This window comes from Hippopotamus amphibius, chromosome 10, assembly GCF_030028045.1.
Source record: "Hippopotamus amphibius kiboko isolate mHipAmp2 chromosome 10, mHipAmp2.hap2, whole genome shotgun sequence".
Lineage (NCBI taxonomy): Eukaryota > Metazoa > Chordata > Mammalia > Artiodactyla > Hippopotamidae > Hippopotamus > Hippopotamus amphibius.
Window position 1 is genome coordinate 72199041 of NC_080195.1, and position 15003 is coordinate 72214043.

General features: G+C 38.0%; 1 protein-coding gene across 6 annotated transcripts in view; it reads right to left on the minus strand.

Moving 5' to 3' along the window:
* CRYBG3 (crystallin beta-gamma domain containing 3) overlaps positions 1 to 15003 on the minus strand; it is a 111452-nt gene that overhangs the window by 16702 nt on the left and 79747 nt on the right. For 3 of the 6 annotated variants that reach the window (XR_009047666.1, XR_009047665.1, XM_057696373.1), the window contains exon 17: positions 13799 to 13925. Coding sequence is in view for 2 of the 6 variants with exons in the window: in XM_057696373.1 (XP_057552356.1) it covers positions 13799 to 13925 (127 nt within the window). In the remaining 4 variants the exon portion in view is untranslated. Of the gene's footprint in view, positions 1 to 6532; positions 7463 to 13798; positions 13926 to 15003 lie in introns of those variants that run through there. The other 3 variants (XR_009047668.1, XR_009047667.1, XM_057696374.1) reach the window with 3 other exon arrangements.

A 15003-nucleotide genomic window follows, 5' to 3' on the forward strand; every position in this document is an offset into this window, starting at 1 on the left:
GTAGGAACAGGCTGAACTATGTGTAAGTTGGTACATGAGAAGCAGAGCACTAGGGGCAGGGACTGTGGATGTTCAGAGAACAGTAAATAAACAGTCCAGCAACCGGCTCTCACAAGTGACCTGCAGATACACTTGCCTAAGAGCAAAATGACCTATAAAAGTGTTATTCCTGGCAGAAGTGTTTGGAATAGCAAAGGATGGAGAATGACTTAACGGTTCATCAAGTGGGCATGGGTTAAGTATATTATGGTACATTCATGGAGGAAGTCTATACAGCTGTGCAAAAGAATGAGATCGTTATGAAAGATCTCCAAGATATGTTCTTTAGTGGCAAATACAAAGTTAAGAATAGTGCAGAAGAGCATACTTCTTATGCTACCATTTGTGTAGAGAAGGGAAAATTTAGGTACACACACACGCGTGTAATATGTGCTTTATACACAAAAGTTTTTCTAAAAAATTCAATATAAAACAACTCCATGACTAATGTGTCAGGGAACTAGGATCTGAGAAGATAAAAGGCACACGTGGGAGCAAAGTTTTCCACTGCATGCCTTTTGGTACTTTGATTTTTGAACCGTGGAAATATTTATTCAAAGATTTAAATTGGTAATTATTATGCATATGTTTGCATGTAAATGTGTTTGCACGTATTCCTCTTTAAAGGGACTTTAGAAAACTTATCTGGCAACAACATGAGTGAAGAAAAGAAAAAATGGAAGTATCATTACAGGGGAAGCATCCTCCAAGCCAAAGAAAAAGAGCTAGACCTAAAACAGGCGGGTTGAGGTTGGAAGGTTAGGATCGGTGAATAAGGGATAGCTAGAAAAACTATCACAGTGATAAAAGAGACAAAGAGACAAATAGATGGAATAAGAAAGTGAGAAAAAACATGTGAGTGTGGCTGAGCGCATAGTGGTACACAGTCAACCACTGAACAACAAGGATTGGGACTGCACGGGTCCACTTACACAGGGATTTTTTTTTTTTTTTCTGATAAATATGTGCTACGCAATCTGAGGGTGGCTGAATGCTTGGATGCGGAACCATGGAAATGGAGGGCCAACAGTGAAATCACATGCAGGTTTTCAACTGCGTGGAGGGTCGGCACCCCTAACCCCTGTGTTGTTCAAGAGTCATTGTGATTTGTCATATATAAGAAAATGTGGAGAGGAAATATTCCCAGCAGCTAAGAACTTATATTCAGAACTGGAGGTTTTAACACTGAGATAGAGGCAGGATCATCCTAACAGAAATGTCCGGTGAACACTGGACCTTTTGATCTGGGGTTCGGGGAGAAGACTGAAGGTAAGGATGATAATCTGGGAACTCTCAGAATCTGAGTCATAACTGGAGCCAGTTATGGATAAGAAAATGAAAATGGAAGGACAGAACTGTGCTGACACACGAAGAGGGGTGGGGATGAAAGACAGGCCTGTGGAGGTGACTGAAGAACGAACTAGGAGAGAGGAGCCAAAGGAGGACATATCATAGAAGTAACGGAGAAAGAAAACTACAAGGGAGAGTTGGCCACAGTATCAAAAACCTTTGTGATGTCAAGGAAGAGGGTGACTGTGGTGAGGCCGTTTGGGTTCGGCCATCAGGCGACAGCTGGTAACTGATGAGAGGACTCACTGAGCCACCACGTGCAGGAGATAAGGGGTGGAATCTAGGCTGTAAGGGATGAGGAGTGAATAGGGAAAGATTGTAGACAGGGTGTACAGGCTATTTTTTAGAGAAGTTTGGTAAAGAGAAGGAGGGAAATGGCTGCTGGTCCACGTGAATGCCTGAAGGCATGGTGGAAGGTGGCAGCGTGACAGGAAGAATCTCAATGAGGCAAGACAAGAGGGTGGTTCTAGGGAAGAAGGCAGAGGTCCAACCCACTGTCCCATCCGTTCAGAACCTCTGACTGGAATCAGTCCATGAGGGAAAGGATCGCTTTGAAAAGGATGAACTATGCTTCCCCTGAGATACAAGGAAAGATAAAGACACCGAGAAACGTCCAGGTTTCTAAAATAGGTAACTGTGTTAAAATTTTATCTTTGTTTCGTGGCAAAGGTTGCCTGTGGATCAGGGAAGGCGTGAAGCACGGTCCAACAGAACTTCTGCAGTGACAGCAATGTTGTATCTCTGTATGTTCAGGATGGTAGCTACGAGCCATATGTGGCCACTGAGCATTTGAAGTGTGGCTCACATGACCAAGGGACTAAATTTGTTGTGTTTAATTTTAACTTAAAAAACTTCACGTGGCTAGTGCTATGGTACCAGATAGTGCACACTGAGGGGCTAGAGGATGCTGGAGAAGAAGGCAAGCATGTCACTGTGTGCGGGGAGACACGACGCTAAGCATGAAAAGGCTGCCCAGGAGCACTGATTTCCCTTCAGTGAACACCATAAACCGGGTCAGGAATGGAAATTCATCTCAAGTCACTGAGTTCCTAAGTGACGGCAGACAAGACCAGGCTTCTCTTCTGCTATCTGCAAAATAAAAACTGGAAGCATCTCAACAATTGATAGAAGAAATGTCCTTATAGGAGGGTCCAGAACAGCAGTAGGTTAGAAATGCAGCCAATACTAGGCTCTAAATTACCCACTAAAACTGGTGACCGAAAATTAATGGACAATCAAAATCCACAGATAAGCCCCTGACTTTATCGCTGGACTTTCCCCAACATCCTCACCCTTAAGCTAATAAAAAAAAAAAAAGCATTTCAGCTTACCTCTACATGTTGAGTTATTAATTACTAAGGAAGGACAGACAGGCAAGGAGCCTGGACCGAGCTCACGATCAACCATCAGCAACACTCTCCCCAATAAAGAGTTTGCTGTGGCAAGAGTGACAGATACTTACATTAAAGGCATTCAATGCTGATATGATGTAACTTTTATATTCCACAGGGTAAAATTAAAAGCTTATGTGAGGATTTAACTTAAATGCTAAGTGACAGTCTAAGAAAAAAGGTCCTGTGTACATTTTTAACCTTCCTTTTGTGGAATGTCCACAAAGATTTTTTTTTTAAAAGGCTGTCATTCTCATTGAAATTGCATCAAGTTCACTCTCCAGTTTGAAGACAATCTAGCAATTCTATACCTAGAAATTTATCTTAAGATAACAACGCAAATTTTGATGGAGGGGATCTCAAAAATTGTTTCAAAAATGATGACGCAGGAAGATTGAGAAAAAGATTGCAGAAAATGACTGAGGATATTTTTACGAATTTACATAAATCAGTAAGGATCCTCTGAGGGACCCAATACGTGAATGGGCAAATAACACAAACCAACAGCATTAACCAAGGAGGAAATATGCGTAACAGACATGGACAAACCTCCCTCTTTTCCACTAACAACAACGGATATCATCATGTGGTCCCACCTATCAGACTTTTCATTTGAGAACATCTATTGTTTCTAAGCTTAAAGTCATTCCCTCTTTAGAGGTTTGATATATATTTAACTTGACTTTTCTCTATTTAAATTATTTTCACTTAAATGGTCTTTATAAATACACAGTTGATCCTTGAACATGGGTTTGAACTGTGCCGATCCACTTGAATGTGGATTTTTTTCCCATAAATATAGTATCTGTATTTTCATTTTACAGTTCTTTAAAATTAACTAAGGGTGGGGAAAAGTGTGTGTTCATTAGAGATCACAATACATGGAATCAGAAAAACTGGGTTTGAGTCCTGATTCTATCCAAATTGTTTCATCTTCCTGCCCTTGGGTGAGACATTTATCAGCTCCTTTGTTTTCAGGCAGAAATAGCAGCACATAGATTTTCCACTGCTTGCAGGGGATGGGGAGGCGGAGGTGAGCACCCCGAACCCCCTGCGTTGTTCAATGGTCAACGGTACTTAACGTTACAAATGTATTCATGTATAAATGTACTTAAAGGTTAGGAAGATTAGGAAGGCAATCATTCAGAAATAAAGAGCACTGAAGAACTGTTTAAAATCTTATTTTTCTGATACACTTTCCAAATATGAAAGTAGGAAGAATATATATAAACTATTAGCAGTCTTTAAAACTGAAGATGACAGAGTAATCTGAACTTTCCAAGGACAACAGAAACCACCAGAATTTAATGACAATTTGAGCTCTACAACTCTCTTGGCCTCAGTCCCTGCTAACTTAGAAGACAGCCAACCATGTGGGGCCAAAGGCTCTTCTTAGGTGTCAGCAGGAACAGGACATTCCTGCTGGGTGAAGTCTAAGCTATGCAAAGAGGATACAGCTTCTAAAAGGAGGATGTGGTTAAGAAAGAAGACACATACTTAAACTGTGTAAATGAAAAAAAAGAAATCCTCACTCCATCAATTAAAATAATATTTAAAATGACAATAATAGTAGTAACTAACATACATGACACAATATATGTTAGGCATCATATGTACACACACACACACATATATATAAGGGATTGTGAATGGATGGATGTAGATATATATATGTATATATATGTGTGTATATACATATATATACACACACGTGTGTGTGTGTGTGTGTGTGTGTGTGTGTGTGTGTATCTCCCAACTTTTTTAACCTAATTCATCTGGCGCCAAATTTTAGTATATGTGCTGCCGAAGCGAGCACTGGCGCCAAATTTTAACCTGAATAAGTAGAAGAGTATTTATAATATATATCCAACTTGTGTAGCTATGATTTCTTTTGCTACAGAAATAGAAATGTGTTTAATTATGGCATATTGCCCAGAATCTTTCTAGGGGTATTGTCTTACATGCTATCTATGAACTATATTACTGTTTAAAATGTGAAAAATTCCAAATCCCAAAATGCATTCATGTTAGGAATTGTAGAATTGTATTCACTCCTTTAATCCATGCAACTTTCTTTTGACATGGGTACCACTACCATCCCCATTTTACAGATGAAGAATGAAGGCACAGGTGACATACAGTAAATAAAAGAGCTGGCATTTGAAACTAGATAGAATGGCCTCAGAAGCTGTGTTCTTAACCCTCCACTATAGTTCTAAAGTGTTCTAAGCAATTTTATCATGTAGACTATTTTTGATTGGCAGGTGTGATATTATCTGAAGCAGTTGACTTTGTCTTGCTCAGCTCAGTAATATCTATGACCCCATTCTTACCTATCCCATCAACTTAACAAGTATGTCCACCATCTAAATTTGAAGCTCTGAGACCCTGGGTACAAATACTCTGCTAGAAGGATTACATTTATATCAACACACCTTCAATATATATTAGATAAAATGTTTAAATCTAACTACTAATTTTTGACATTTTTTAAAATGACACAGACTTGAATATGAGCTTGAACTAGTATTTCACAATGGGGATGGGACATCCCTGGTGGCGCAGTGGTTAAGAATCCGCCTACCAATGCAGGGGACATGGGTTCGAGCCTTGGTCCGGGAAGATCCCACATGCCTCGGAGCAACTAAGCCGGTGCACCACAACTATTGAGCCTGTGCTCTAGAGACCACAAGCCACAACTACTGAGCCCATGCACCGCAACTACTGAAGCCCATGCGCCTACAGCCCATGCTCCACAACAAGAGAAGCCACCACAAGAAGCCCGCGCACCACAAGGAAGCGTAGCCCCCACTCGCCACAACTAGAGAAGGCTCGTACGCAGCAACAAAGACCCAATGCAGCCAAAAAAACAAACAAAAAAAACCCCCAAAATCAAAAAACAATGGGGATGAATTAGTTTCCCTATTTATCAACTGCATGAGTTTTCAAGATGGTAAAGAGAATATATGTAGTTTATATATTTTTTCATTCATTTTTCTCCATATAGCAAGTCTTTGAGGTAGAATGAAGTCTATCAAATGGTCTTTTCCTAATTTTAAAGACGAAGCAAATATTAAATTATATTAGTTAGTTCAGTGTCAATATGAGACCAAGACTTTAATCTTTCATTCCATGGAGTACATAATTTTAACTTGAAAGCACATAATCAAAAGGTTTTTGAAATGGAAATATGTTGGGGTCCTAGAAGCATGGTTTGTGTAACCACACAGAATATCTCAAGTTAGAGTCTGTGTTAGACTAAGGGGGGCGGGGGGTGGGGGTGGGGCAGGGGAGAGTGAGAGAGACCTCTAACAAAAACATAATGAAAGGGAACGTCCCACTCAAAGACCCCATTTATTGGAGAAAAAGAGGCCATCCTGGAAGTGAGAACAGAGATGAAAATTACTTGGACAGTTGACTATTAATACTAAAAATAAAGCAACTGATCAAATCTTAACTTCTCATTGCTTAGAATGAAGAAAAAATTATTCAATTTAGCAAACGTTTCTGAATTCCTGTTGCATGCCAGATAATCTGCCAAGAGCCCGGGATACTTAAATTCAATTTCTAAGCTGGAAGGAAGCTCTTGAGCTCTGATCTCTAGCAGGAAGTGTCCAAAACTTCCTTTCATGCTATACAAAGCCCTTCACGTTCTGATCTCCAAAGGTCTTTACAGCCTCATCTGCCAGAGTAACAAAGTTAGCTATCATCTCTACTGCTTTTCAGCACTTTACATCCTTATCTGCCTTTACCAGATCTTCACTCTTCCAGGTATTTCCAGTTGCCAAGTCCAGGGGAATTCTTTTGTCCCTTATCACCTGTCTCTGACATTTCCATGTTCCACTTTTTCCTGGCTCTTTCCCTTTGGGCAATAAACATGCTCACTTTATCTACATACAAAAAAAGAAAAAAAAGAAAAAAAGAAAGAAAGAAACAACAAGTACACACTTGTACATTGGCACCGTAGAGTTCTTTGAGTTTCAAATTACTGCTTGTATGGAAAAGGTGTTGATACTACCTCAGGATTATGTTAATTGGTTAGACTCTAAACATAACCTGTTATTTTATTTTAAAAATATCTAGCAAACAGCCTCTAAAAACAGCCATATCTGTATAGCCTGACAATATCACTTCACCCTAATCTTTGCTAAATGAACCATGGCTAAAAAACTAAGAATGACTGGACTGAATTCAAGGAACGTAACCATAGTATGCACCTCAAATACCATCCAATCTAGAGAAATACCAAACAGCGCTGGCAAAAAGGTATCTGCAGTGATGAAAATTTAATAGAAGGCTCATAAATCTCTAATGAGACTCTAATCCAGAATCTTCTAAATTTGGCCTATTTAAAACAAAATCATATAAATACTTTGTCTTATCAAACTTTGATGTTGCACAACAAATATTAATTCTTGTCTATGAACTATTATTGAGTGTTTTCACGTGCTAAAGGCTTCACGTGCACTAACTCATTTAATCTGCATTTTATTAGATGAGAAAGTTGAGGCTTAGAGTGGTCAGAAACATGCCCAGGGTCACTCAGCTAACAAGCAATGATCTGTCAGGCTCTCGAACCAAACTCCTCTCCAGTGAACTCCAACGCCCCTCATAAAAGCCTCTTGCATTTGGCTTAGAAAATCAGTTTCATCACAGGCCCACCTTTCTAATGGGTCTTCTTTCTTTAAAAAAAAAAAAGTTATATTTCAAAAAGAATAAATAATACCTAGATGATCATGTACCCAGCATCCAGAAGTAATACATTTTAATTTTACTACATTTATATCACATTGCATAAACAAGTAAAATATAACATGTACAGTTGAATTTTAATTTTCCCCTCTCCCTAGAGGTAAGCACTATGCTGAAGTTGTGAATCTTTCTTATAAATTGTTTTTAAATTTCACAGAAATGTATCTTACTGTAACATCCTTAGTAACACATGAACCTCACTTACTATATGGTATTTCCTTCTATGACTGTGCTGTACTGTAATTTGTTTCATCCATCAACGCTGCAACAAACATCCTTATTTTTCCCTCATAGCAACTGATACTCCTTGCACTAGCTGTGTATGAATAATCCCACTTCTCTGCCACTGAACGAAACTTTGGTGTCGTCAGATCTTCCAATGTTTGTATCTAAAGTAAGGTAATTAACTTGCATTTACTTGATCACTAGTGAGGTTGAACATCCTTTGTATGTCCTTAGCCATTTTTCTCACATCTATGAACTGTCTACTCATAATCTCTGCTGATTTTTAAAGTAGGTTTTTTTTTTTCCCCACTGATTTGGAAGAGTTCTTTTTATATTCTATACATTAAACCTTTGCAGCTTATAAGGGCTGAAAATATATTCTCCCATCTGTGGCTTGCTGTGGTAGGCTCAATAATTAATATCCCCCAATCTTCATCCAAAAAAATGTCTACATCCTAATCCTGGAACCTGTGAATATGTTACCTGATATTGTAAAAGGGACTTTGCAAATGTGATTAAGAGTTAAGAATCTAAAGATGGGGATATTTGTCTGGATCTAATATAATCACATGGGTCCTTATAAGAGGAAGGAAGGTATAAGGTTCAGAGACAGAGTACGGAGAGCACAAGTTGAAGTGATAAACTTTGAAGATGGAAGAGGGCCATGAGTCAAGGAACGCTGGGGGCCTCTAGAAGCCGGAAAAGGGAAGGAAACAGATTCTCCCCAGTGTCTCCCAGAAGAAACACAGTCCTGCCGACTCCTTAATTTTACCCCAGTAAGACCTATTTTAGACTTCTGACGTCCAGAACTATAAGATCATTTCTGTTGTTTCAGGCCACTAAATTTGTGGTGATTTGTTAAGGCAGTAACAGAAAAAACGACACACTTGCCTTTTACCTCTCTTACTGACTTGTATGTTTTGTGTTTAAATCCATCCAACTCCAATATCATTAGCATAGCTTCCTATATTTTCTTCTAAGTTTTTTTCTTCCAGTTTTATTGAGATATAATTGACATACAGCACTGTAGAGGTTTAAGGTATACAGCATAATGATCTGACCCACATGCATTGTGAAAAGATTACTGCTATAAGTTTAGTGAACACTCATCATCTCATACAGATACAAAATAAAATAGGAAAAAATTGTTTTTCCTTGTGATGAGAACTCTTAGGATTTACTCTCTTAACAATTTTCATATATAACATATAGCAGGGTTAATCAAATTTAGTAGATTATACATTATATCCTTAGTTCTTATTTACCTTATAACTAGAAGTTGTCTTGGCTAAACTCCATCCAATTCCCCTTCCCCCTCCTCCGGTAACCACAAATCTCATCTTTTTTCCCATGAGCTTGTTTGTTTGTTTTTGAAGCATAATTGACCCACAACACTATGCTAGTTCCTGGGGCACAATACAGTAGTTCAATATTTCTATACATTTCAAAATGATCACTGTTAAGTCGAATTGTCATCTGTCACCATACGAAGATATTATGTAATTACTGACTATATTCCCCGCACTGTACATTAAATTCACGTTTGTTTTTCACATTTAGGCTGCCACTAATCCATCTGGAACTTATCTTCTGTGTTTGGAATAAAACAAAATTCTAACTGTATCTTTTTCCATGTAAAGGGCCAACTGTCTTTCATGACAGCCCCACTGAAATGCTATTTCTGTCACCTTCCAAATTTCATTATTTATGTAGGTCAGTTTCTGTGCTCTCCTATTCCACTCTTCTGTTGGTCTCTCCTTACACCAATACTGTCAATTATTACTGATGAATTTTAATGCAATAAATATATTTGGTAGGACAAGTGATCCTGCCTATTGTTCTTAAAAATAATCTTGGAGATTCTGAACTCCTATCCTTTCCAAATTAATTAGAGAATGAGCTTGTCATGTTTTACCACCACTCCCTGCAAAAGACAAAAGATTCTGTAAGCATTTGCCTGAAATTTTATTAATTTGGAGAAGACCAAAATATTTACAATATTGAATTTTTTCATCTATAAAATCTCCATCTTTTATGTACTTCAAGAAAGTTTTTATAATTTTCCTCATAAAGGACTTACCTGCATTATGTTAGATTTATTCCAAAGTATCCTATATTTTAATTGCTATCTATCTTGTACCCAGCAACTTTTTTTTTAATTCAGCAACTTTTAAAGAATTCATATTAATCCGAATAACTTCTCTGTGGATATTCTCGACAATTTTGTTTCTTCTTTTATATCTTTTCTGGTTTTAATCTTACTGAAGTGTCTAAGACTCCAAGATAATATTGAATAGAAGTGGTGGTAGTAGAGACCATTGTCTTCTGCCTGAATTTAAAAGGAAATGCTTCAAATATCTCACTTGGATGTTGACTGTAGGTTTGGCCTTCATGTTCAAAATGTATACAGTAATTACTGCTATTAACTACATATGAGTTCATCTGAAAATGTAATAGTAACCAAACTCTTCTACACTTTATAAAGTCATTGCTTCCTTTCATCTGTGGCTGGATTTACAGTCTTCTTCTATTTATAGCTGTAACCCTTATTCATTACTTTTGCACAGAATGAATTACTGTCTCACCAATCCTTATTCTACCTTTTAAGATCATTTATGTCATCATGGTCATAAATTTCATTTGAACTTTTTCTATAACCTCTTGTTACAATGTTTCTTTTGCTTTGCCTGCTTATAGCTGCCAGGATTGGATTATACTTCAAAGGAGGCCAACTTCCATGCCAAGCCATGGAGACACTAAAGAAGTAATGAGAAGACCGCTGCTCCCATAGAAACGCAGCCAAAGCAGGTTACCCCACACACTACTAGACCAACACTTGAAACATTTTACTTAGGTTCTCCACCAACTGTTTTGGGGACTCTTATATGGCATAACCTTATTGAAAGCTAAGATACCCTCTTATTCCCTCAGACCATGTGAGTCCTAAGGCTGGACACATTGTTTTTCATGTCCAGTTAGAAATATGCCCAGGATATTTATTCTCTTGAACTGGAGGCTGTCAAAGATTTAAAAATACCCGTTCTAACAGTTTCTTTCCAGATGAGTTAACTGAGGTCAAAATAAATTAAGTGATTTGTACAAGGTCACATTAGTGAAAAGCAGAACTATAAACTATGTTCCAGCTCCTTTCACTGTAAAATGACTGCAAATTATGCATCCATGGACCTCTAGAATGTGACATATATCTGCACAGACAGGAATCAGCATGGAGCAAACTATCATTTGCAAGACATATTGATCTTGTATGAAGATGAAGTGTTAGGATTCCTCAATATCATACCATAATGACACCGTAGCACTAAGTCACAGCATGTCTGGGAATGCCAACTATAAACAACACCCTCATAATTCTGCAGTTTTAACTAATAAAAGCAAAAAATAAAAAAATAGCTCATAGTCAATATATATGTAAAATCAACTCAACTGGATGTAACATTTCCCAAAATGAGTCCAGAATCACACTGGTTGTGGCACAGGTAGTAGTATTAACCAATCCGATAGAAAAAGGCATATCAGTTCCTAAGTAGGAACACGGTAGGGGGAGAGGGGTTGTGAAAGTAATCAGAGAAACAGGATAGGTATAGTGCGCCTAGAATTTTCCAAGGAAAGAAGACACAGAATCTGGAGAACGCAAGCAACTGCGGAGGCAGAGAGTCTCTCTTGTGGGGAATGTTGGCCTAGAAACCACTCTCAAGACATCTACCTCATTTTACCTAAATCTTAAATTTTCTGATGACTAATTCCATTTCCTGGGTTCTTCCAGAGAGGCAGAAAAATACCCAGGACAGAATTCTCAAGTATTTCCAGTCACTAGAATCCACCTACTACAAATTACCAGGCTGGCCTTCTGATTTACCAATCCGTTTCCTAGGTCTGATCAACTCAGGGTTTCCGGGCCACCAGGGTAAAGCATGGTTGACTTCACCAAGGAAATATTACCTGCTGAGGCTGCCTCCTGGTCAATTTGCAGGTCTTTGCTGGGATGCTCAACCTCACCTCATATTCCTTCCATTTCACCACCAAACCTATTGCCTAAACATGTTTTCAACAAAGACCTTTCGAAGATTCAAAGCATACCTGGTAAAGGAATTAAGAAAACCTATGTGCTCTGCTTAGAGAAACTGAATACACTCTTTAATCAGTTCTTGGAGTGAAAAGGCTATAGATTTCAAGATCTTTCCAAGAGGCACCTTTACCTACACTGCCTGGATTCCATGGGACCAAACCAGGGACATGTAAAGATATTTCTTTTCTCTGTCTGTATTTCTGCTCCTAATCTTAATTATTCATTTTTGACTTCATGAATGTGGAAGAAATGTAACTCCTCAAGGAAAAGTAGTATACTATTCAGCTGGAGCATCTAAGTATCTGTCTGCTGGTTTCACCACTAAAAACTGCTAAAAAGTTCCTTTCCCGGTAAATGCAAACTACTTTCCAACGCCTTTTTCAGCCTTATCAATACTTGGAGAGACTGACCAAAACACACTCTTTTTTTTTTTTTTCTCCCTTAAAACTAGTTTTCCTCCAATAGACAGGAAGCATCAGTAGCCACTTAGTCTTTCGAAATTTGTGTCTAAGGGCCACTGAGAGAGATCGAGACTCTATTTTCACTCTTGTTCTTCAGCCAAGACTCTGTTCTTAGCCTGATACCAAGAATACTCTCTCCAGGAATGCCTTGAAATAAGACCACATTGCTGAGGTTGGGATCAAAGATCCTGAGTATGATCATCACTCCTGGAGTCAGCTCTGGTTGAAAGGTCTGAGTCGCTCCTATCACCATGTAGGGCTTTGAGTCATCATTGTGTAAATCTCAGCTTTGACCAGGTGCTCCTAGGGAATCATCATAGCTAGACATCTTGGAAATAGTCCAGATCCTTATTACTTTCTCTGCAAAGACATCACTAGCTAGGAACCTGGAATGAATGTCCCAGAGTAGCTATCCCTGTTTTTCTCATACTTAAAATTCTGAGTAAATGTGACTGAAAGGAGAAACTACTTACTCTATAAATGTAGCCCTCCGCAGTGACCCAGATAATTCTGCACACACTAGGCTGCAAAGCCCTAGTTCCCCCAAAACAAGTTTTGAAATCAATACCAATGGTGGTCCATGCCTTAAAGTAACACTGTAAACCTAAGCATTAGACAAGCTGTTGTGTGACTTATCTAACAGAATAATACAATGATCAGGTTATTATTTTTATTAAGCAGCTATAACAATTACAACCATGATACTAATAGCTAACAGTCATTGAGCACTCACCATGTGCTAGGCATCACATTTAATATCCCAGTGGCCTTATAAATACTACTTTCTTTTATAGATGAGGAAACTAAGTAACTTTGTCAATGTCACTCAAAGTGGTTAAAATATTAATTTAAGCTCAGGGCTATATTACTCTACTTCCTAAGTTTTGCATTCTGAAGAAAGAAAGAAAGGAAGGAAGGAAGGAAGGAAGGAAGAGAGAGAGAGAGAAAGAAAGAGAGAGAAAGAAAAAAGAGAGAGAAAGAAAGAAAGAGAAAAAGAAAGAAAAAGAAAAGAAAGAAAGAAAGAAAGAAGGGAGGAAAGAAAGAAAGAGAAAGAAAGAAAGAAGGAAGGAAGGAAGGAAGGAAGGAAGGAAGAGAAAAGAAAAGAAAAGAAAAGAAAAGAAAGAAAGGGAAAGAAAGGAAAAGAAAGAAGAAAAATATCAATCTTGAGAATTCCCTGGCAGTCCAGTGGTTAGGACTGAGCACTTTAACTGCTGAAGGCCTGGGTTCAGTCCCTGGTCCGGGAACAAAGATCCCACCAGCAGTGAGGTGCAGCCCCCCACCAAAAAAAAAAAAAAGAAAAAGAAAGAAAACAGAAAAATCAATCTTACATTAGTTGGATTTCATATGTGAATCTCAATTTTACAATCTACAAGCAAGTTACTTAAATTTTTATATTTCCCTTGTACTATTTCTTCCAACTTCACATTATCAGTCATGATAATTAAATTGGACAAGAAAAAGTCTCATAAATATTCACTCAGCAAAGTACTCACATAGTCAATGGGCTTGAGGGATCTGACTCTAGATGCTGGGCAACCACAGGAAGTAAGGTCAGCATAGAGGCCTTCTTCTAACACACAATGATGATCAGAAATACCCTCTTGGTAATACAGGAGCCAGCTGAAAAAACAAACAGTGAAACATTCACTCAAAGTGCACTGGTCGGCAGTTTGACTCATCATCGTACAGTGGGAACCAGGGCACCAGGGTAGGAGTAGGACGTAAAACTCCCTCCTGGTGCTGGTCAGCAGCAAATACCCAGAGTTGATTTAAAAAAAAAAAAAAAAAAAAAAAGCTACCACTATCACCTATTGACTGTTTACCATGTGCCAGACTAGGTACTCTGCATGTATTATTTCACTGTGTACTCATTAATTTATGAGGTAGAAACATGTCCTTATTTTTATAGGCAAAACAACTAAGGATTAGAAAAGTTAGATGATTTGCCCAAGATTCCCCCAACTATTAAATGACAGAGCTGAAATCTGAAATAAGACATCTACTGTAAGCTAAGACATTAACTTCATTCAATGCTTACAAGAATAAAAACCTGGGATCAAATTATCATAATTATTAAGTACTACAACAGATTAGAAGTTCTTTTTGAGAAAAACAAAAATTTGTATCTTTATTTAATGATGAGCTTGCTTTCAGTCTAGGCTCAGTTGGAAGCTAGACTCCTAAAATCACACAACAGTATTTAAAACCTGTTACCTGCATAGCTAATAGCTAGCAGAGATTTTTAAAAAGAAATGGACCTTTTAGAATCTTCCATAGCAAATTATCTTCAATACGGCACTCATCAAAAGCTTTTTGAAGACATGCTATTTTGGAAAGAAGGAGCCCAAGAGAGAAGTTAACTGACTATTACTACTTTACCTTTGGTGTGTTTAAGTTCCAGCCCTATATTTTAAGATCACCAGAACTGTACTCTAGCTAGACAAGGTTAACTTTAGATAACCACAGAAATGCTCCGTGACATAATTTACTGTCGTGTCTCCTATGTAATAAGCATTTTATGGCCAATATTTATGAAAGGTTTTCAATGTGTTGGGCATGCAGCTAAGCCCTTATGTACATTATTTATTTAGTCCTTATAAGAATCCTTTGAGGTAAGTACTGTTATTACCCCACATTTACAGAGGAGTAAACTGAAGTTCAGAGAGATGGAACAATTTGCTTAAGATTACATAGCTAG